The 22332-nt window shown below is 37.4% G+C and overlaps 5 protein-coding genes across 6 annotated transcripts; 3 read left to right on the plus strand and 2 right to left on the minus strand.

The window, feature by feature from the left end:
• The first annotated feature begins 3406 nt into the window (after positions 1 to 3406).
• LOC129358748 (TPA-induced transmembrane protein homolog) lies at positions 3407 to 9411 on the plus strand. 2 transcript variants are annotated; one of them, XM_055027871.1, is made up of 7 exons: positions 3407 to 3493; positions 5542 to 5598; positions 6711 to 6770; positions 6882 to 6984; positions 7186 to 7316; positions 8506 to 8576; positions 8683 to 9411. In XM_055027871.1, exons 1-7 carry the CDS (start codon positions 3407 to 3409, stop codon positions 8858 to 8860), a joined length of 687 nt encoding a protein of 228 aa, XP_054883846.1. In that variant the 3' UTR covers positions 8861 to 9411. The 2 variants fall into 2 exon arrangements, with proteins under 2 accessions (XP_054883846.1, XP_054883845.1); XM_055027870.1 differs by lacking the exon at positions 3407 to 3493 and adding an exon at positions 3753 to 4164.
• A 2428-nt stretch (positions 9412 to 11839) lies between these two features.
• guca1c (guanylate cyclase activator 1C) lies at positions 11840 to 15452 on the plus strand. The gene is made up of 4 exons (XM_055027874.1): positions 11840 to 12133; positions 12314 to 12463; positions 12860 to 12947; positions 13819 to 15452. The coding sequence occupies exons 1-4, from the start codon at positions 11939 to 11941 to the stop codon at positions 13953 to 13955; spliced, it is 570 nt and encodes a 189-aa protein (XP_054883849.1). The 5' UTR covers positions 11840 to 11938; the 3' UTR covers positions 13956 to 15452.
• A 149-nt stretch (positions 15453 to 15601) lies between these two features.
• thrsp (thyroid hormone responsive) lies at positions 15602 to 16874 on the plus strand. The gene has a single exon (XM_055027875.1). It carries the CDS (start codon positions 16388 to 16390, stop codon positions 16787 to 16789), a length of 402 nt encoding a protein of 133 aa, XP_054883850.1. The 5' UTR covers positions 15602 to 16387; the 3' UTR covers positions 16790 to 16874.
• A 608-nt stretch (positions 16875 to 17482) lies between these two features.
• Positions 17483 to 18735, minus strand: ndufc2 (NADH:ubiquinone oxidoreductase subunit C2). Its single transcript, XM_055027876.1, has 3 exons — positions 18486 to 18735; positions 17978 to 18121; positions 17483 to 17667 (listed from the first exon to the last, which is right to left on the minus strand). The coding sequence occupies exons 1-3, from the start codon at positions 18622 to 18624 to the stop codon at positions 17618 to 17620; spliced, it is 333 nt and encodes a 110-aa protein (XP_054883851.1). The 5' UTR covers positions 18625 to 18735; the 3' UTR covers positions 17483 to 17617.
• A 590-nt stretch (positions 18736 to 19325) lies between these two features.
• On the minus strand, positions 19326 to 22093 carry LOC129358749 (tubulin beta chain-like). The gene is made up of 7 exons (XM_055027872.1): positions 21843 to 22093; positions 21570 to 21678; positions 21103 to 21213; positions 20496 to 20740; positions 20075 to 20397; positions 19637 to 19981; positions 19326 to 19562 (listed from the first exon to the last, which is right to left on the minus strand). Exons 1-7 carry the CDS (start codon positions 21897 to 21899, stop codon positions 19421 to 19423), a joined length of 1332 nt encoding a protein of 443 aa, XP_054883847.1. The 5' UTR covers positions 21900 to 22093; the 3' UTR covers positions 19326 to 19420.
• Positions 22094 to 22332: the final 239 nt, after the last annotated feature.

Consider the following 22332-nt stretch of genomic DNA (forward strand, 5'->3'; position numbering starts at 1 on the left):
AAGTTGTACAACTAAAATTAACAATTCAAAAGAAAAAAAGCCTCCAAATTAAACTATAATGCATGTTGATTTTGAAAAACATTATAATATGAGCACTTTTGTCAAATCTTCATTGTGGTAAGATCATGTAAGTTTTCTCAAATCCATTAAAACTCAACATTAGGTATGGCTGGTTAGCTCAGCTGGTCAGAGCGTGATGCTAATAACGCTGAGCTCATGAGTCCAAACCCCACACTGGCCAATGGAAACATAAAGTTTTTCAGAAAATCAACACATAAATTGCAGAAGGCTTTAAACTACAATAGTAGATATTCAAGTTGTCTTTTCACGAGAGGTTATGTAGCATTTTCTGACTGTCTTTGGGTTGTAAAGGTTGCAGACCCCGGGACTGGACTGACCTGCCCACACTTAAACACAATCACCACCAAAGGTTTGTCTGGTGACATCCTGGCTTAAACATGGCGCTCTCTTTGACGTCTCCAACATTGTGGAGGGCTATCATTTCTTCTCGGCGTAAATCGACTTTTACCAGAGAACAGAATCGAGTTTGAGGATCCATTGTCCATGGCGTCTGTGTGTTGTGGTGTGGTCAGGTACCTGCGAAGGCTGTCCAGTAAGCTTTACATTCTGATGTAAATGGTTTCGACCCATCTGTCTCTCAACTCCCTTAAATGTGCTTGGAGTTGAGTGGCATTCTTCATCATGACTGTGTGACTGTTCACAAAGAAGCAGCCACACAGAGGACGTCCACTTCTGTATGTTTCTGTGACTTTCAGTTTCAGTATCTCTGTTGTAACCTTATGACACTCTGTGACACCCTAAGCTCAATGGCCACTTCCGTCTAATTACATCCTGCCTGAAACCCCACAATGGCAAGGCAAGTCGATCATCTGCTAAGTGTCGTCTTGATCTTGTGACATCAAAGCATGATGATGAGGAAATTTATTGATTGATTCCTGGTTAAAAAACCTGCTGTGAATTTTGTCATTAAGCTCCATATCACAGAAAAGGAAGTGGTGCAAAAAAGACTGACACATTGAACAGTTGAACATGAGCGCTCAAAGGTTTAGAGAAGGTTACATTAAGTTCATCTGTAAATGTAGCACATTTTGGCTTCATCCTGTAATTTCACCCTACCCTACATAAGTAATGGATATCATGCCTGTTTGTGCTTTATTTTTATAAAGGGTTGTTTATTTCTAACCTAAATAAGATTTGGTAATGTCACATGGTTTATTTATTCACTGTGAGATTAAGTCATACATTTGTCCTGCATATCACATAGTTAGATAAATCCCTAAGCAGATACTGAGACAACTGGGTAATGCAAGATACTTTCCTTTGAAACTTAAAGTGCTGATTTTCATGAGTATTTCATTCATAGAGTGAATCACCAGCGACTTGTTTTGTAAAAATGATAGAGTTCATATCTTGTGTTGTTATTCCTGGAATCTGCTGAAGTCTTACTTCCAGTTTGAGGTTATTGCCTCAGTTTAACTGTGAAGTAAAGTCATCCTTCTAAGTATGACTTTACAGAACTTGTCTAGTTCTGATTTTAAGCTCCAAGTTTTCTTTTCAAAAGTTCAAGTTCCTTCTTAAAGTTTCTGTGGTATCAGTTGCATCATCTGCCATTGTGCTGTCTTCTGTCCTTTTTTAGGCAATAGAAGGCATCACCATGATAAACCTGTCTGTGTGGCTGTCAGCTCTCACTGTGACGTTAGCCGTGGGACTCCCGCTCACACTTAGCATGTTTCTACATGTTTGTACAATTGCAGACGGTTTCTGACTGTTATGTTCTGGTCTGTTTTTGAACAAAATGCCCTGGATGTCCTGTCTAGCTACAAATCTGTTTGATAAAGCAGAGTAAAAATATCTAAAATCCTTTAAAATATGGTGTCTATTTATTAGATTTATTTGATGCTGAAAACTACATAATTCTGTTCTTTCAAAGCATGTTCCTGAATAGCTAAACACCCAAATGTTTTGAAGATTGTGTACAAATATTTATGATAAACTGGCCAGATGACTTCCTGCAACATGGTGCTCTTAGATGTATTTAGCAAACATATTCCTACATATTTCTCATTTCTAATCTCAATACCATAACCAATTCCAGACTCACATTTCCTTAGTTACGGGTCTAGTTTTTGCAAAATTTTGGAAATATTAGTTCAAAGCTTTTTCATTTGAATTGCACAAATCATAAAGCAACACAATGTTAAAGATTAATTTAAATTTGGCAATATAGTAAAGAGTGATCTTATTGGTTTGTTAAACATCTTTACTAATTTACATCAACTATCAAAATCTATAAAATTGTTTCATGATATGTGATACCAAAAATTAGGTGCTTCAGTGCTTTAAAAAACAGGCCCAGAAAGTAAAATCTAACAGCTATAAACAACTCCAGAATTCATAAAACTGGACAAAAATTGCACAATCCCAAGTCTAAAGGAAATGATGTTTTAAAAATACATTTTAAAATTAAAAACTCAACTATTTATTCATACTTCATTATCCAGATACAATATTTCAGAATCTCACCAAACAGTTGTGTTATTTTATTATGATTGTGTCTACATCTTTTAGTCTGATGTTTCTCATACTTCTTTAATGCTCCATAGATTCTCTACAGCTTATCTCAGGCCAAATGGCTAACCAATCAAACATAACGATGCCAATAATGGAAAATGAAATCAGTATCTTCATAAAATGTGCTCCTGGTAAGCATCAGTGTTGACTTTTAACTTGAACTAAAACAAATTGACTATCACCTTAATTTACAAAATAAAACACATTTGACTTTGGTCTTGAACCAGTCCTTTTTTTTCTTTCTTTACAATTTATTCCTATAACCTTTATTTTCTGCCACACTTTTTTCTTCCAGCTAACTCTCCATTTATACTCTCGAATAAAGCTTTTTGTGAACAGCCAGTTTTTTTAAAGCAAAGGACATTTGTGGTTTACCCTCCAATAATGTGTTATGGATATATGATTCTTGTTCTGTCTTTTTTTTTTTCGGCATACAATGCAGCACGCTCTTTATGGTTTTATATGCATAATATGTTATGGTTTGTTATATCCATAACATATGAGACTGCCGACAGTCACACAGAAACAAAAACTGATTAAGGCAGGCCCTTAGAGAGGGTGCAATGAGGAGAAGATAAAGGCAAAACTCGTACTGCAATCTTTTCTACTCTGTCACCCTTAAGGTGTGCTGAGTGGAGCCCACCGCTGGACAGTGAATGTCACTCTATAACTGTCCAGTTTGTATGACTTGTAACACTTCATTTCAACTGGAATTCAGAAGTACTTTATTGATCCAAAAGGGACATTAAATTTGATCATTTTCGGCATTAATGCCTGCTTTATACTTAACCAAATCCCATTCATTCTCAAGGTAATGACTGAGGAGTTTTGGTCAGGTCACAGAACTGGTAAACACAGCTGGGTGTTGCACAGGAGGGGAAAAGCCTGCAGCACGACAAAGGTGGGTTATCTTCTGCTGGACATTGATCAAATCCACATTTCTCCTTTTGTGTGCATCATATCTTTGTGTTACATGTCATTTTTATTCATCTGTCAATATTTTAGTTTGTTGAGAAAGGAAACATTGTGCACTCAATTACTGGAATAAATGAATTTACAAATGATTTTAATTTATTAGGCGCGTGTGTGGAGACAGCGGTTGGTATTTCCGACCCGACTTTCAAAAGATACCGGAGTTGTGTCATGGTATTCGTGAGGAGGCTTCAGTACCGCCTCCCAAAACCATCGGCCCATTCAGGAAAAGTCGTCCGTCAACAAGTCGGTCGGACGAAACCGAAACGACACCTGACAGCCAGTCGGAGAAGAGAGGACCTGCGAAAGAAGACACTTCACCCCCAACCCCGAGGAAACGCTCCCTTCAGCTTCTTACTCACAATTACCGATTACCTTTTGCTGTCGGTCGGCGAGAACTTATTTTGTTTTTTTGTTTTTCGGGGTTTTTTTTACTGTTTGAACCGGGACTGATACGTTTACGGTCCCACGGAGAGGACGTGTTTGTTCTTAGTTGACACCTTTTGACAGGCGCTTCCGGGTCTGTTGGAATATTATAACCACGGAATGGAATCTGGGGACGTTGAGTTGAACGAAATTAAGACAATTTCGGACCAAAAGGTACGTTAGTAAAAGAATGGGTACTTCAAATTCCTATCCGTTTTACTTCTCCTGTTTAGGGTTAAGGTAAGTTGACAGGTGGGGGCGTGTGATCCCCAACCCTGATCACTTCCAATCAGTCCAGTTTCTTATGTCAAAGAAATGCAGTATTGATTTATATAAGTAGTTGTGGATTTTTGTTTAGGGGAGTGAGGTCAGATAATATTTCCAACAGAATTGTATGATAAAATATTCTATTGAGAGAACATTAAAAGAAATTGTACAAATTGTACAAATATTATTTACGTGGGTTCAGATATAAGAACATTTTTGAAAACTTGAATGGGACAATTTTAAAGCTTGAACAACAAATGTCAACATTTCTGGATTTTAAATGTTTTTTCTTTAAATATGATCCTGAAATGTTCGTCACAAATGCTTGATTTGATGAATAAAAATTGGTTAATTGCCTTATCCTAGCCTTTTAGGTAGAAAAAAGGCATGCAGAATCTGATCTTCGTAAGTGTAAACCTAAAAAGAAAAATACACGAGCTTGTATTCTGTTTTACATGAAACCTTGCAGTGGAATACAAATTTGGACCTTGCTTGGATAGGAATGGGCCATAAATCAAAATGGTTGGTTTATTGTCCTTTTTGTAGTATAACAATATGCTTAGTTAAAATGAACAAACTAACCATTTGGTTGCGTTAAGAAAATCCCACTGGTTGTTTTTGTTAAATAAAACAGTTTTGTGGGACCATCTCTGAAACTGCAAGCGCTTCTGCAAACTCAATAATAGCAACATATTTACTCAATATTACTTTGAGAGCCAATTCTCTTGTGATCACAGGATAATAAAACCCCTGAACGTCTGTCCTAGTGTTTGATTTTGGTGTGCTGCCATTTTTGGCCACTCATTTTGGTGTGTGATTATTAGCAACCACACCACCTGGACGTCCGTTTGAAAAAAGTTTTAGGAGCCACCCTTATTCTTGGGAGCTGACATTTTCCTGAAACAATAATTTACAACCATAATTTGCAATGACAAAAATACGGCAATGGAAGGTGAAGGTCATTTTATTTAAATAGCACATTTTCAGCAACAAGGCAATACAAAGTTCTTTAGGGGAATTAAAAGGAAATTCAAACAAACTAACTTTTGAAGGAAAGAACAAAAGGAGAAAAATAATCCAGTTTGTTCATCTTAAGTATCAACATTACTTTAGATGTTGATACTTTAACTTTAGATGTTAAAGTTAAAGTATCAACTTTAACTTTTGATACATCTAAAGTATGTACTCATCTACTTACTAAAACCCCTGTTCAGGGTTACTAAGCAGGAGCACCTAGAAATAACTGTTTTGTGTTGATAATCAATATTTTTTATGAACTCTTAGGACATGGTAGATGGTCAAGATGCTGAGGCCAGTGTGGTAAACTCTTTACTTCCAGAGGTGAGTTTTTGTCACTCTTTGTCTAATGCTTGTCCTCTACATGACCTTATATTTAACAATTTGCAACAATTTCATAAGAATAACATTGCTACATAAATACAATGAAGTTTTTAGGAAAGCCATTTACTTTAGCCTTTTCCTTTTTGTCATTTTAAGATCTTGAACAGAAAAAAGAACTCAAGTTTCAACCAATAGTTATTAATCTGTCGTAGACATTCAGATGCCAGCTATGCAAAGCATCGGTAGGGATAGATAAAATGATATGTTTGCAAAAACTGCAGCGTCTTTGCAAGTGAAAAAACTGCACTGTGATACTAAATACAATATAATGGTTTAGACAAAAGATCACACCCTTTTGCAGTTGGAAAATAAAATTTTTACTAAGGCGACACATTTTTTAATCTTACTTCAAGTGTAAGAAACCACACAAAGATAGAACTAATGTTAAAACAAAATGAGACATCTGCTAAAGGCTTTGCTAAAACTAGCAAAACGCAGATTAAACAGAACTGCTTACAACCTGGATTACCAAAAAGGTAATATTTGGGTGAAAAGATGATAATCAAATTAAATTAAGACATATTTAAAACACAATATGGAAAGATAATTGAGAAACAAGTATAATATAAACAAATATGGCTTTTTAAGTCTGATTATAATGACTTTTGTCTAGTGTGAATATTTGTTTATGCTATCTACTTAGCACATACAATGCTAAGGCTATTTTGGTGAGCAAACCTTGATCATGAGCTAAATTTATCATCACAAACCAAAATGACAGGAAAACCTCATGTATAAATAATAGATTATAGCGTCCTAGCCTCTTTGTAGTGACTTGGTGGCCAATTTTTTGGTCAAAGTGTGAATGTTCAGCAATGTTAGCCAGTAAAAAATGCTAACTGGTTAACAGGTTAAAGGTTAAAATCATCAAGCGTGATCAAACATTCTCAAACATTCAAAACAAATCCAGTTTGGGAGCAAACCTAAATCCCTCTTAGAACAGCTTCTTTATCTGTTAGTGTTAACTTTATAACTGAATCTAGTCTAACTGTGTGTGATATTGATCTTTTAGCTGTCAAAAGAGACATTTAAACCACTTTTCCTTTTGCCAGAGCAATAATGGGGGGAAAACAGGCACTAAACCAAAGCATAAGAACTGGACAAGTCTCCAGGTAGGATCACAACATTGCTTCTCATTAGCTTTTTCTTCTTAATGTTTGCTTTAAATAACAGTGAACCCCCATTTTAACAAATGTAGTTTTGTTTTTTTTTTGTACTTTCAGAAATGTTTATCCCTCAAAGAAAAACGCAGCAAACTGATTGCTGCCTTCATTGTCATTTTCCTTATAACTATTGTGATTGTCATCTCTGTTTCTGCATGCTATGGTATGAAATCTAAGCTTACTGTTTGTTGCAAAACTACAATTTCTTTAATTTCTTTAAATGCTAAAGATGTTATGATATTTATCTAGGTTGCATAAGCACAGGCTTAACTTTTAGTGTGGTTTACTTGTTGATTTTTTGTAATTTTTCAGCGACTCATAGTGTTTCAGCTTTTCATGTCTAACACTGTTTTTCTTTAAACAGCAAATTATGACGATGAGGATGAACAATTTGACCAAACAACGTTTATTCTACAACAGAAATTTAATGGGAGCTTCCAGATGGGAACTCCATTTTCAAATGAAACCCAAGGTCTCAGTGACGTTCAGAGAAAGGTTAGTGATATTATTTTACATAAATATTATTACCAAGCCAGACATGGTACGCAAGACACAGATAAACAACGAGACGGCTGCTGCTTTATCTATGTATTTGCCTTTCTTATGCCCATTTTTTTCTCTACTTCTTTGACAAAAAAAAAAAAAAGATGGGACCATTTCAAGTTCTAACTAGAAACTAAATAGAAAATAACGCAAAAAACTATCTTTCTTTATTATGATGAACACAATACTGTCTTTCATTTGTATCATCTTCACATGCATAGGCAGGCAGCCCAAGGCATGTGAGAGTTAAGTGGCCCACACCACCAGTTGTCCCCCAAGACCACCAAATTAGCATGATAAACAAACTAAATGCTATTACACATGGAAAAACTATATTTATGTTATTTTTATAGTTGCTTCACAATAGCCTGATATCTTCCTGCTGCTGCCACTGCTGGAGAAATATAATAAATCAAACGTGTTAACTTGTTTACTATAAATGTGGTGTTTATCAGCTGATGTCACTTTCAAATAATTAAAATAATATGGCACGTTTAAATAACAGTGTTCAAATCAAAATCTCTGCTTTTTTTTGTTAGTTTACTACTCATGTATGGTAACTGTCAAAATAACACTGGTATGAGGCAGACTAATTACAAATTATGTTAATAATAGTGGTCACATTACATATATAGAGTAACCTAGGAATGAGAAAGAATCTGGTGTTGACATGTTGGTATGGGGACCCTGATGCAAGTCTGCTTACTGCCCCAAAAAGGCTTGTGCTGGCCCTTCAGACAGAGCTCCTGCCTCTGTCTCTGCAGAACTCTTTTCTTCATCTTCTCCCGACTGTCACAGCTCTTGTCTCTTCTGGAAAGTGTAGCTACACTCCAAATAATCTTCCTAATATGGTCTTAACCTTCAGTTCTAGAGAGGTGCAGTTTCTGATCTGCTCTGAAAAACAACCAGAAGCATTTATGTTTAATGCGTTCGAGAAATGTTTGGGGTTTTTTTGCCTTAAAAATTTATTTCATACATAGTATTTTATTGTGTTTTGCAGTTCTTTTTAATAATGCAACAGTATTGCAGAAATAAAGCACAGCTATCATTTCTTAAAAAGAATGTCTTGGTTGCTCTGGTTTTCCAACTAACACCACATTCCTATTGTTTCTTTTTGCATGTTTCTACCTGCCCCACCCAGGTGACCAAGCTCTATGAATCCTCCCATGCTCTGGGTCGTTTCTTCTCAGACGCGGAGATATTTCACCTTGGGTAAACACACAAGCCACTCAGTGGTTTTTGCACTGTAGTCTACCGCGTGTTGCATGACACGTTATGCTTTGTGCAGAAGTTAACCAGTGCTTCTCTCTGCCTACAGGAATGGGTCTGCTGTTGTGCAATACAAGCTGACATTTATCTTTCCTGAAGAAAAGCTTAGGAACTCCACTCTCAGCAGAGAGATTGTGTACAATGTGTTCAGGCAGTTCCTCTACGATCAGAATGAAGACGAATACAACATTCTCCCAAGTTCCTTGGAAATGCACACCATGCATTGAAAAATGAGCTCCTGTAAAACCACTAAAACCGGATTTCCAGGATGGATTTTTTTTTTTTTTTACGTATTGGCCTCGAAACAGTTGACTTGTCAGCTGTCATTCACCACACAAACACATCCACTGTGAATGCTCTCACATGACCAGATAGCATAAACCACATGGTTGTAAAACATTTGTGTTTTTTATGTACTGTCATTTAGATTTTATTGTATATTGCCATTGTTTTTAAGCTCCAACGGTCTTTGTTAAAACCTCTGATGTTGTATATTTTCGCTATATTGATGTAGCAGAAATGGTGATCTGCTGTTAGATGTGGAAACACACACTCCTTTGCATACATGTTCAGTTTTGAAGCAGACCTCATTTGCAAACTGTAACTAAACTTACCTTGAAGCATTTGCCTAAAGTGCAACAAACACTAAAATAACCAGGTACACAGAGATTAAGAGTTATTTTATTTGCCAAGTGATGAACTTGTTTACCTAAGTATGATTTATACTATTATTCACATGTACTTTGTGACAGATATTAAATATCAGCGGTTTCATTAATTCTGTTTTATTTTTTATTTTTTGCTGCATTTTAGTGTTTTTTATGGACAACAGAGGGCGCAGGTGTGCCTCACCAGGGGTATGTTTTATTTTAATTTTTTTTTTTACCTTTCAGTGAATCGATACCCTCAATGAGGTTGTAGAGAAGGTTATTTCAGTTTGAACTTGTAAATGTTTAACACCTTGAACAAACACAGCGGTCACAGTTAATCAGTTTGCACGCGTTTTTGTAACCGTATCCTCATGTAAAGTAAGACTTTAACCTGTTAAATGTCAGAGGGTCACGTTTAGAAGTGGAACCATTTGGTTGAAGATTATTCCAGGTAAGGTTATTGTGGATTTAGGAGTTTTTAAAAGCACAGTATCCTTTAATAATCCCCTGTAGACTGTACCACAGATTTTGTCTTACAATGAAATATGCCATTTACGAGAATTTTAAAACAATCTGCTACAATTTTTTCAGTCGTCATGATAAAACAAGATTAGTAGAAGACGGAAAAATTAATGTTTCCTGAAATTTTCGAAGATGAAGCAATATCAACTAAATACGTCTAATCCAGAATGGTAAGGCAAAGTCTGACCCTCACCCCAGAGGGAGCAATTCAACAGTTTTTGAGGCACTCCCAGAAGGAGCTTGATGGTTATTGTGAATAGTGTTTTCCTATTTTCCATCCTGCCTCTGTGATCCCATCTTGGATATGTGGAAGGTGAAGGATTGAAGTCCAGCCTTATTTAATCCACTTCCATTTTTCAGACACCGTGAGTATTTTTGCAGCTGCTTCTGAACAGAACCACTCCCAGAATGTTTTGTGGCCAAATGGAGACCAGTAACTGTAAACTCTGAAAGATAAAACAGGATGCACCTACACAAATACACAGTGGGACAAAATCAGAATCTTGGACAAAGTTGATGACCTTGATATTAATGTGAAAAATTTTCATCATACTTTTTTGTTATGTGTACATTGGCTCCACCCACAAGACCAACAGGTATATTATATTTCTCACCTGTCCAGAAAGCATCTGTGTACCTTTCATATTCAGGTATCATTTGAGATTCGTTGTGTAACAGAATGGTTGGCTTTCAAAAAGAGGCACTATCAAGGAAAAAAATCGAAAGTATATTTGTGTACACCTTAAATAATATTGTAACTCATTCTTTTTCTCTTAAATGAATCCATAAAAACATTATTCTATGACTGTAGGCTCTGAGAAGACTATTACAGAGAGAGGCCATTGTTCCCCCTGAAATTTCCCAAGTGGCAGCACTGCTGCCAAAAAGAAATAATGTCTCTTTTAAAACAAGGTTATACAATAGCTCGTTTGGAGCGTTCTTCCATATATTAACAAATCTCAGGGTGATAAGACAATAGTAGTGTTATTTGAAGAAATATAGTTGCTATTCACCAATTTAAAGAACTATTATTCTCCATATTAATCAGAGGTGCCCAAATCCCTGCCCAAGTTCAAGGCTACCATCCTGAAACTTGTAGACACATCTACTCTCCAACACAGCTGAATAAAATGAGTGGAGAGCCAAAAATATGCTGATTAGGACATTTGGAGATGCATCTAGGTTGCAGGAAAGTAGCCTTGAACTTGGGCACCCCGGTCCTTGTCTTGACAAAGGCAACAAATAGACATTGGTGAGTTGTTAAAAAATATTCTAATTTCTGCCATGCAAAAACTCAGGTGGCATTTTTCCACAAAACTCAAAAATCTGTCCCCTCGCCTCATTTTCTCCTTGTCACCTGGAATTATTGACATGAGTGCATGTGATTCTTTGGCAGCGATGCAAAGATCAACATTGACTCTGGCTGTCAATTCTATTTTGAGAATTTTCAGCCACCCAAAGCCAGATTTACTCAGCTGAGCTCACTGAGCTTCTATAGCCTTATCACAAACATCAGAGGTTCCTCTGAAAGCTGCCATGAATACTTCAACACTAGAGTCATTCCATTCTTATCAACTTGGGACCCTAAAGCTGATGGAGAACCTGAGCAAGGGCCCATGTCTTTTTACAATAAACTAGAGTTTATGACACTTTGTTTTATTCAAATACATTTTTATTCGGCCCACTTGAGACAATAATATATAGAAATGTCTCTCTGCAATTTTTCCAAGAAAGTCTCCATTTAGCTGCATCTAGGAACTGCATTTGTTGCAGTCCAGATTTTTGTCTGGACTTTGACGAGACCAATTAGACACTGAATCTTGCTGCCAAACTTGGAGGAAGGTTCTTGCTCTCTCACCCTCCTCTCTCTCTCCCACAATTCAATTACGTTACACCAGATAATGACATTTATTTCCGCTTTTGTTTCTAACCTAATGTACTGAGGTTCTTGGAAGCCTCAGCACTTATCCAATTAAAGCGTTATCTCTCCTTTGGGCTTAAAGATTAAGCGTAAACTCTGCGGTGGGTTTCAGACAGAAATCACAGGTGCCATCTTCTCCGAGCATCGGTTTCACCGCCACTTCTCTGAGGGATCTGTAACCACAATAAAAATCACAATCCCTGAAAGGAGTGATGGGCTCTTACAGCTCGAACCTGGATGATATCTTGGAGGAGGACATGCATCACTGGTACACAAAGTTCATGAAGGAATCTCCCTCAGGACTAATCACCCTGTTTGAACTGAAGACGATGCTTGACATGAACGGCATGACAGAAGAGGCCAACAGTTATGTGGACCAGGTGTTCTATACCTTTGATATGGATGGGGTAAGAAAATAAATTTCTGCTTGTCTGCCTTTAATGACTTAGTGAGAGCAACATTTACAACCTAAATGATAGATAAAATGTGCTTCTGCTTCAACAAAGTACAAAAGAATTTGATTATAAATTTTAGGATTTTTACCTAAAGAAAATAGATGTTTATGTTGTCTTTGTTTTTCTCCTCAGGATGGCTATTTAGACTTTGTGGAATACATCGCAGCTATAAGTTTATTGCTGAAGGGAGAAATAAATCAGAAATTAAAGTGGTACTTCAAGCTTTTTGATCAAGACGGAAATGGGAAAATTGACAAGGATGAGCTGGAAACTATATTTAAGGTACAGCTTGCTCTTCAATGATATTAACAATCATATTCTCACACTTGCAGAGCATGGCCTCTGGAATCCTTAAAGCTTTTTACAGATCCTGAAATGGACATGACATCTAATCTGAGAATCTCTTACATCATCAGAAGGCTAAATATGTTGTTACCTAACTGACAGACCAAATAGACCAGACAGGACAAATTCTTGCACATTTTAATAATTAAGTCAATATTTATTTATTGTGAAATGTACTTTCATTTAAAGTGTATTTCAGGCTAAAAGGACATAAAAAACTATTATTTAATTTGTTAGAGCTCATAGTTTCTTTTCAGTTCAGATGTCACTGTTTTAACCTAACCTGATAATGTACTCCCAACTTTAAAAGCTGCCGTAAATTCTCCTCAACAGGCTATTCAAGATATCACCAGAAGTTACGAGATACCTCCAGAGACAATTGTGACTCTTATATATGAGAAAATTGACGTCAAAGGAGAAGGTAACACCCTACAGTATTTACACAGCTTCAGCTTGTGTCTTAGTGGGATTAAAGGGGAAAGAGCAAAACAATGTAATGTTTAGCCAAAAGGTGGACGATTCTTTTATTTAACATCTAGAAAGGGAAATCTTTATCTAATCTTATTTGTAAAATACCTGAAGCAAACTATGTTAAATTACAGCAGTTTCTGAAATGGAGTAAGCTCTGGGCTATGATTGGGCCATTCAAAGGCATAAATATGTGTTGGTATCCCAGTGGTGTCCAAACTTTAAAATCTGCAAACTGAAAGGAAATTAAACTAAAATGTATTGCATTGTGATTTTGCTTTTTAAACTCTCAGTAATCTAATATTAAACAAATATTAAATATTCTGATGAAACAGGAAAGCAATATAATTTTTCTGAATAGATCAATAGATAATTTTATGTTAAGAGCCATAACTTACTCTTGTATAGTTTTGTTTTAGTCTATTCTCAGTCATAAGGATGAGAAATGAGTCATTCTTTCTGCTGCTTGCTGTATTTAGTTTCGGTGAATTGATTCTCCAAAGTCTGATTTAGAAACACCTGCTGGATTTTTTTTCTATTTTATTTAAGGCTGTAGTTGTTGTTAAATTAAACATGGTTAATTAAAGAAAAATGCTTGTAAGTGCCTAATGGTTATAATTTTAAAAAGATTTGAATTTCCCAGGGAAAACCATGACTTGTATAATAATAGTCCACCTGCCTATGTTAAAAGGGGTCATTTATAGATCAGCCGCACTCTTTTTAGGTTAAAGGTTGTGAAATGAAACTGAACCTAATTATTTCTAGCTACACAGTACCCGTACATATGTAAGATGGACTTCTCATTTCCATGTTCATTTCCTCAGGTGAGCTGACGCTGGAAGAGTTCATCAGCGGAGCGAGGGAGCATCCGGACATCATGGATATGCTCACGAAAATGATGGATCTCACACACGTCTTGGAAATCATAGTCAAAGGTCAAAGGAGGGATGCCGTGAATTGAGATGCGATTCCACAAACGGAATTTTTGCTGAGCTATGCATTGTAAATTAAAAAAAAAAAAACAAGACTCTCCTTGAAGGATTTGGACTTAATCTCTGCCAGCAACAAACTAAGGGGCTGATATGTCACTTTTCACTCAGACTGTACTTGCAGAGCTACATTTATGGTTTCTATTTAGGATTGAAACATTTTTGCAAATGATTTTGCTCGTGACTGTTGGGGAAGCTTCAAGTTGTGGTTCCAGGTTATGCAAATTAATGGAGTAAATTCTATGCATTTTTAACTAGTTGGTTCAAAGCAAACATCTTGAGATCAAAGTGAATTTTGAACGGTTCTGCTGAATTCAAAACTTTTTCTGTTGGTTGTTGAAGTACAAAATGCAACCAGGACCAAGAGGTGCAACAAGCACAAAGAAAGTTGTATGTATGTACAGGTTATATTATGGATGTTACAATAAGTTTTCACTATTAATATGAAAGTGATGCCTTTATGAATGTTTGTTTTAAAATTTGTTTCACTTTTTGAAAGATTTGTCAAAATCACTGTCAGAGATGAAATCCACAGGTGGAAGACATTTATTTAAACCTGCAAAGGCTAAAATGACATAACTGAGTGTCTTATTTTACTTTGGTTTACAGTATTGCTACATGTAATAGTAAATATGAAGCAAAACATTAAAAATAGGCAATATTTTAAACAGAAATATAGACTCATTATTTTGTCGATAAGGTGTATAGTATTTATGGCTATATGAATGCATTTTAAAATTATTAATAAAGTGAAAGTTTGAGGAGAGATTATTAGATTTACAGATGATAATATCTTGGTATTTGTTTATTTTTGTTCATAAATCCAGATTTGTTGGACAGGCAGACTGAAGCAGGTGGCTTGTCAGAGAGAGGCTAAGATCACAGCAGACTGTCTCAAAATCTGAGAGCTTCACAACTTTTGAAAATGCAACTTTATAAAACCTGTAAAGTTTTGTCATGTTTACATTAATTACACAGTAGCTGATCATGTCTTTCTAGAGGAAACTGGGTCGGAGGCAGTGTACCACCTATGATATTCATATGTATATTAGGTCTTGCATGAATGTTCTGGGTAAATACCTTCAACTGCTCCTTCAAAGAAATCCGTTTTGAAAAAGTGTTTTACTTTTTAAAATAAATCAGTTTTAATAATAAAAAATAATAGTTAAAGGTTCTGTATAGAGTAGTCCAGTCTTATTTAGATAAGGGTTATTCCTCAGTATTTGTTGGCCAAATACTGAGGAAGAAAAAGGAAAATCTTTCTGGTCCAAATTGCCTACTTAAAATATATACGTGTAAACATCTATAAAACAACCTTCCCCGAGGCTGCTGTAATATTTCACAATTCACATCCCTCTTCTGATCAAACAGGCCGTTATTCTGACTGGAATTGCTTTTGATTTTCTGTTTTCATCACCTCCTGTCACCATTTTCTGTGTAAAAAAAAAAAAACACAGACTTATCTGTAATCATTTAATGCATATGTGATTATGGTTATTGACTAGCATTCATGTAAACCTAGGGGACATTGTATTTGTTTTCAGATTGTGTAAGTTTATGCAGTTTTGATCTCTCTCATACTAACTGCTTGGCTTCAGCTTCTGCTATCAACTTATCTGTATTTATATTTCATGAAAATGCAGTCAAGAGTTATAAAATGTGGGTTGTTGTTAATACCTTGGAAGATATTAACAATAATCTTTCAAACAACCCCGCTTTAAAAGACCCTGAACTATCCCTTTAAGACTTTATGCCAAAGAGCTCAAGGCTTCCCTCTAGTGACCACTGTCAAATATTACAAAACATTTTTATTATTATTTTTGGTGAAGGAAACTGATTGTGTTAAACATTTCATGTTAAATTATTTGTCAGCCTTTTATCACTATTTAGAGCAGATTTGCATAACATGTTTGGAGAGTGTGAATATTTAAACAGTACAATGTTTTAAATCGCCCTTCATTATCTTAAACTGTCTGCAGACCTAAAAACTCTTTGTCTTCTGGCAGACATTGGAAGTTTCCTGGATTTGCCTGTTGTATTTTAAATTTAGTTTTACCCCTTATTACCAAAGTTTGGAAATTTGGATTGATATGAACTCATTAGCCCATGCTCTAAGGTCATTCAGACATCATGCCCGTCTGGCTTGGTTATTGATTCCACAGAGGAACGTTTTGTGCTTGCAATTTAAAACACAAAATATATCTGGCTGTGAGTTGTGTAAACAAAGATAAGGTTTGACTTCAAATAGCACCCATATGTTGCCAAATTTATCGGATGATGCACTGACCAACCCACCCTGGCTCGTCATTTAAAACGTAGTTTCTCCCTGTGGCTTTGCACTGCATAAATCTACCTGCTGTCGGCCGCCACTCCTCAGGAACAGCCATCCACATCCTTCTGAATCATGCAGTCTGCTGAATCCAAATTCAACAGAAACAGCTTGTTTCTGACCCTGAAGCAATACAGCTCAGCCGTCAATGACATGGAGAAGACCATCCTCCTGCCAAGCCTGCTGCGAGACGTCCCCTCCGACTGCAAAGCAGATGAGGCCTGCAGAGATCTCTATGCCAACTACTTGATGCTGAAGGCCATTCGAAACACAGTGGAGAGCAGCCTGGTTCCCCTGGACGATTGGAAGGCCAAAAACGCCACATTCACCAAGACCCTGGAGCCTTTCCTGGAAGCTGATCCTGAAGCATTATTTCTCTTCCATCTGAGAGGACTGTTTTCTGTGATGAGCGACCTCACAAAGGAGACTCGGAGCCTCACTAACAAATACTTGGACATAATTGGATTGGCAAATTAACGTCAAAACATTTGTTTGCAGACATTGACCTTCAGGATTTAAGCTTCATGAATATGGAATAAATGTACTTGAGCAAAACTGACAACTTGTGTTTTATTTGCTGGTAGTGAGTAGCTAATTTGCACTGAATAATGCCAAACGTTTTTGTAATTAGTGATGTAGCCATTAATTAGTGATTAGCATTTTGAATGGTGAAATGCCGTTTCCTCGCCCCCAGATCTTTATATTGCATCCAAGGTAAAAGTTTCCACTTTGTTTCCATCTCCAGACATATTTCACTCAGCCCACTTTTGTTAGACATCAAGGATGTTTTTGAGGTATAAAGAAAAGCAATAATTTTATAATTTGGCAAGTCCAATTTTAGGCCAAGTGATTGGTGCAGCTCCACATTAAATAAATTAAATCTCCTTTAAATCTAGAAGATGGTCTTAGCCAGTAAAAGCTCAATTGATTACAGCCAAAACAATAAATAAATGAACTAGGAGTTATTAAAGAAACTTATGATTTGAAAATAAAGACAAAAAATGTCAATTTCTTAATACTATACATCCATCCATCATCATACAACCCTATCCCTAGTTGGTGTTTGGGAGGGGTGTTGGTGCCAAATACCAGCTGTCAACGGGCGAGAGGCGGTGTACAGGTTGCCAGTCCATCGCAGGGCTTTCTGAATACTACATTAGGACAAGTACACATTTTAGTAATTTTTTTTATTTACATCTGTATATGTCATACAATACATGGCAGATTGCACAAACAGGCTGCCCAATAGAAAACTGTCTGTCCTCTCTTTATTCTTCTGTTTGTCCCCCTGGCACCCACTGACACTTAGCGAATTGGATAGAATGGCTCAACAATCTCTGCAAAGGTCTTTTTTTCTGGTGAGATGAAAGACATAGAGACAAATATTAAGAACAAAATATGGGCAAAAATATGGTTTAAACTAACGTATAGGTTCAATCAGAATTATAACTCCAAAATAGTGATTCATAGTTGACAGGTGTTTTGATTATTTTTTTTTAAACATACCGTAATTCTTAATGGTAATGAATGTGATTGTGCTGTTTAGGCACAACCACATCAACACAAGTGAATATGCCATAAATACCTCAGTGGCATTTTAAAACACGTTTTCTAAGCAAACACTTATGAAGAAAGAACTATGATGTGAAAAACAAAACTACAAACCTTTAGTTTCGAATCTTTCAGGGTGGAGTTTAACATACTCATTCATGACTTGGTCCCGCTTGGCATAGGTGTAGTTTTCATGTTTTGTAACATGATAACCGATGAACCAGCCAAGAGTTGCCATAAGAACCTGCCGATGAACACCTGAAAAATAAATTAGGATGCAACTATCTTCAGTATTGTCTCTCAGAATGACACTTTTGTAAATCTCAAATTATAATGTGACCATTTCAATAATAAATATTTAAAATGCCTAATTAAAAAGACAAACAAACTAAAAGGCAATGGCTTAAGAAAACAGGAAATAAACTGCAAGGCAGGCAAACTGACTTGCAGTCATGGACATCACAATACATTTTACATAGAAAATATGCACCAATAAAACAAAACAAGACACTAACAATCTAAAACCCGAAATGCATAACTGTGTGAATGTTACAATTTAAGCAGAAAGCGAAATAACTGGTCGACTTTCTCAGCTGGTCAACTCAGAAACAACAATGCTAACCTGACTTCAGAGGCGGCCTATGGTTGAAAGCGTTGTCGAGCATCGCGCTGAACCAGCCTATTCCGGACAGCCACACCGAATTCCTGTTAACGATTCCGGGAGGAGGGAGAGCCTTTCCTTCCTCTGGAACAAGCCCCATGACGACAAGGTTTAATCTACTGTATGTAGATTTGTCGGGATCTACCGCCTGGGTAGTTGTAGCTATCACCTCTCTGAGGGAAGTCAAGGACGTGCGTGCAAGTGAATGAAGTGTCCGGGTACAACAAATGAGGATTGTTAAGGTTCCACTAAAGATGGGTTCAGTAACGTGAGATGCAAAGTGAAACAACGCTACAGAAAAATTTAAAAAATAAAATTAAAAAATGAATAAATTTACGAGAGTGTAGTCTATATAATTCGGGAATAAGCTTGTAGTATCACGACAATAAATCCACCTTATTACGAATTTATTCTCGGAATATTACGACTTTATTCTAAAATTAATTTTGACGGTATTCTCATCTTATTTTGACTTTATTTTTATGATTTTTATTACTTTATTCTCGTGAAGAACATCCAGTCTGATCATCAAGGGGTACTGAATTAAAAATAATGTATGGCTAATAAAGGATTATTAAACGCTCTTTCAGTAATTCTGCTTTCAATTTAAAAAATTGTACACTAGAATTGCTATAATTTACAAGTTAATATTACCTTAATTTAACAGTTTTTTTTTAAAGTTAAAATGTAAAACTGTGAAAAACTGTGATTTTAAATAATGCCATGTGGCTAAACTTTTGGGTACATCTAACTTTTGTGCTGATGCACCTAAGAAAAAATGTTAGGCACGAGTGTAAAAAATTGTTCTCGCACTGTTATTGCATTTATTCATCATCTTCCCTCCAGATCTCTTAGACCTCCCCACAGAAGCCTTTGGAGGCCATCCGGGTGGCTGCTTAGCCATCTTCTTCATCCTCTTCATACTCTCTGTCGTCATCTATGGTGGCGTCCTGGTACTGCTGATATTCCGACACCAGGTCATTCATGTTGCTCTCTGCCTCGGTGAACTCCATCTCGTCCATGCCTTCACCGATGTACCTGTGACATGAAAGCGTTAGAATCTATCACACAGTGTTCTAACACACCACTGTGCCTCACTGAGTCTTACTCACCAGTGAAGGAAAGCCTTGCGGCGGTACATGGCGGAGAACTGCTCCGAAATGCGCTTGAAGAGCTCTTGAATGGCTGTGCTGTTTCCGATGAACGTGGCGGACATCTTGAGTCCACGCGGTGGGATGTCGCAGACGGCTGTCTTTACATTGTTTGGAATCCACTCTACAAAGTAGCTGCTATTCTTGTTCTGCACGTTCAGCATCTGCTCGTCCACCTCCTTCATGGACATCCGGCCTCGGAAGATGGCGGCTACTGTGAGGTAACGGCCGTGGCGTGGATCACAAGCTGCCATCATGTTCTTGGCATCAAACATCTGCCGGGTGAGTTCAGGAACTGTCAGGGCCCTTGGAAAACACAGACATTCAAGAAGAAGAATTTTTTGAGAAAAAGTGAGGCTTTGTTATTAAATAAAGGTGGGTTCAGGGCAGCATCTTCACCTGTACTGCTGGCTGCCTCGGCTCGTCAGGGGGGCAAAGCCTGGCATAAAGAAGTGCAGTCTGGGAAACGGCACCATGTTGACAGCCAATTTCCTCAAGTCAGCGTTCAGCTGACCAGGGAATCGCAGACAGGTGGTTACACCGCTCATGGTGGCCGAGACCAGGTGGTTCAGATCACCGTATGTAGGGGTGGTAATTTTTAATGTACGGAAGCAGATGTCATACAGCGCCTCATTGTCAATGCAGAAGGTCTCATCAGTGTTCTCAACCAGCTGATGGACAGAGAGGGTGGCATTATAGGGCTCCACCACAGTGTCTGACACCTACCATGGTGAGAGAGGAATACCTCGTTTAAGATTAGAACAAAGCAGCAATGAGGCAAAGCATCATATCTGAACACGAGTGAATGCAGGATATAAACCTTAGGCGACGGCACAACACTGAAAGTGTTCATGATGCGGTCTGGGTACTCCTCCCGGATCTTGCTGATGAGGAGTGTGCCCATGCCAGAGCCGGTGCCTCCTCCCAGGGAGTGGGTGAGCTGGAAGCCCTGCAAGCAGTCGCATCCCTCTGCCTCTTTCCTTACCACATCCAGAACAGTGTCCACCAGCTCAGCTCCTTCTGTATAATGGCCTTTAGCCCAATTGTTGCCAGCGCCACTCTGGCCTGTTGGAGATCAAAATAATTTGTTAAAAAATAAAAGTGTCAACTTTTTTAATTCAATCGATTCTTGAATTGAACTTTCAAGAACCGATTGAGGGGATGATATTGCCATGACTAGTTGTCATCATAGTTGATAATTTAATGAAATGTTTTTTTTCCCCAAGATTTCTGAAACTTGAACTTCGAGTGGTTTTCTTTCAAACAGTGTTTAGAGAAGCCCTTGGTGCAGTCTACTCTCAGTCGAATGATGTCACACCTGTATGCGTTAACGTACAGGTTTTAGCATGGCAACATCCGCAATACCGCTTTATGTGGTCAATTAAATGTTTTAAACGAAAACAAAATGCTTCCAGTAATATACATACCAAAAACAAAACTGTCAGGCCTAAACACCTGCCCAAAAGGACCGGACCTCACAGCATCCATAGTGCCTGGTTCCAAGTCAACCAACACAGCGCGAGGGACATATTTTCCACCTAGTAGGGAGGGAGAGGATATACCAATTATACAAAGACACAGTAACATCCTTGCCTGCTTGACAAAGTAAAATTGGACAAAAAGATCAAAAATAATTTATGGAAAACAATATGAAATGTATATCAATGTGCAAGATGCGGATAAAAAACAATTTGCAGCACATCAGCTGTCGTCATAATTCGTTTGGGAGCTTGGACTTTTGTGCATCATTGAAACAGATGCTTAGTAACCATTGAATTCAATTCAAATTAGGCAATTAGGCAAAGTAACGGACTTCTAGTGGATTTTAACTGTACTAAAGTGTTTTCTTGAGATATTGAATAACTTCCCCTGGGAAGTAAAATATGAATAAAACCTGATGCCTCGTTGAAATAAACGCATATCCGGTCCAGCTGCAGGTCGCTGTCTCCGATGTATCGCCCGGTTCGGTCGATGCCATGTTCATCACTTATTACCTCCCAGAACTACGAGCAACGAGAGAGGAAAAACTATTAAACTAACGGCTTGAGCAGCAGCGTTTTCTAATTACATTTTAGCTATTCTCCTTTTTTAGGCCTCAAAATAATCTAACTTCTCAGTCGGTGTCCTCGTGAATTTAGGCCTCCATTTTACAAATATATTTTCTTACCTTTGATCCAATTTGGTTCCCGCATTGGCCAGCTTGAATATGAACAATTTCCCTCATTATTATGAAAGGCTTTCCAATTGTTCGAGTCAATTTTTTTCTTCTTTTTTTTTTTTCTTTTTTAACGAGCAAAGTTGTGCCTACTGCGGTACTCCATTGGGATGGAGGTCGGGAAGAATGATGCTCCACGTTGACTGTGGAAAGCCAAAGGACTATAAACGCAATTAAATAACGAGCCAATCGTAAACGGCCTTTGATTGGTCGGTTCAATTTTAATTGGTGTGAACTTCCTTGGTAACCAAAAACAGTTCCAGTACCAGTTTTGTAGACAAACACTGTTCCCCAGACGTTGAGTGCATGTCTGTTAAATGCAGGTGTTGTGGAAAATTCTGTTCCCCTGTGAAAATCTGTTCCCTCTTTGTCTGGCGCACTGCAGCCGCAGAGGCGGATCCGACCTTTTTCACGGCCTGGTGGAACAGACCGTGAAAATGTA

Source organism: Poeciliopsis prolifica, unplaced genomic scaffold (assembly GCF_027474105.1).
Source record: "Poeciliopsis prolifica strain line A6 unplaced genomic scaffold, Auburn_PproV2 SCAFFOLD004, whole genome shotgun sequence".
In the NCBI taxonomy this organism is placed as follows: Eukaryota; Metazoa; Chordata; class Actinopteri; order Cyprinodontiformes; family Poeciliidae; genus Poeciliopsis; species Poeciliopsis prolifica.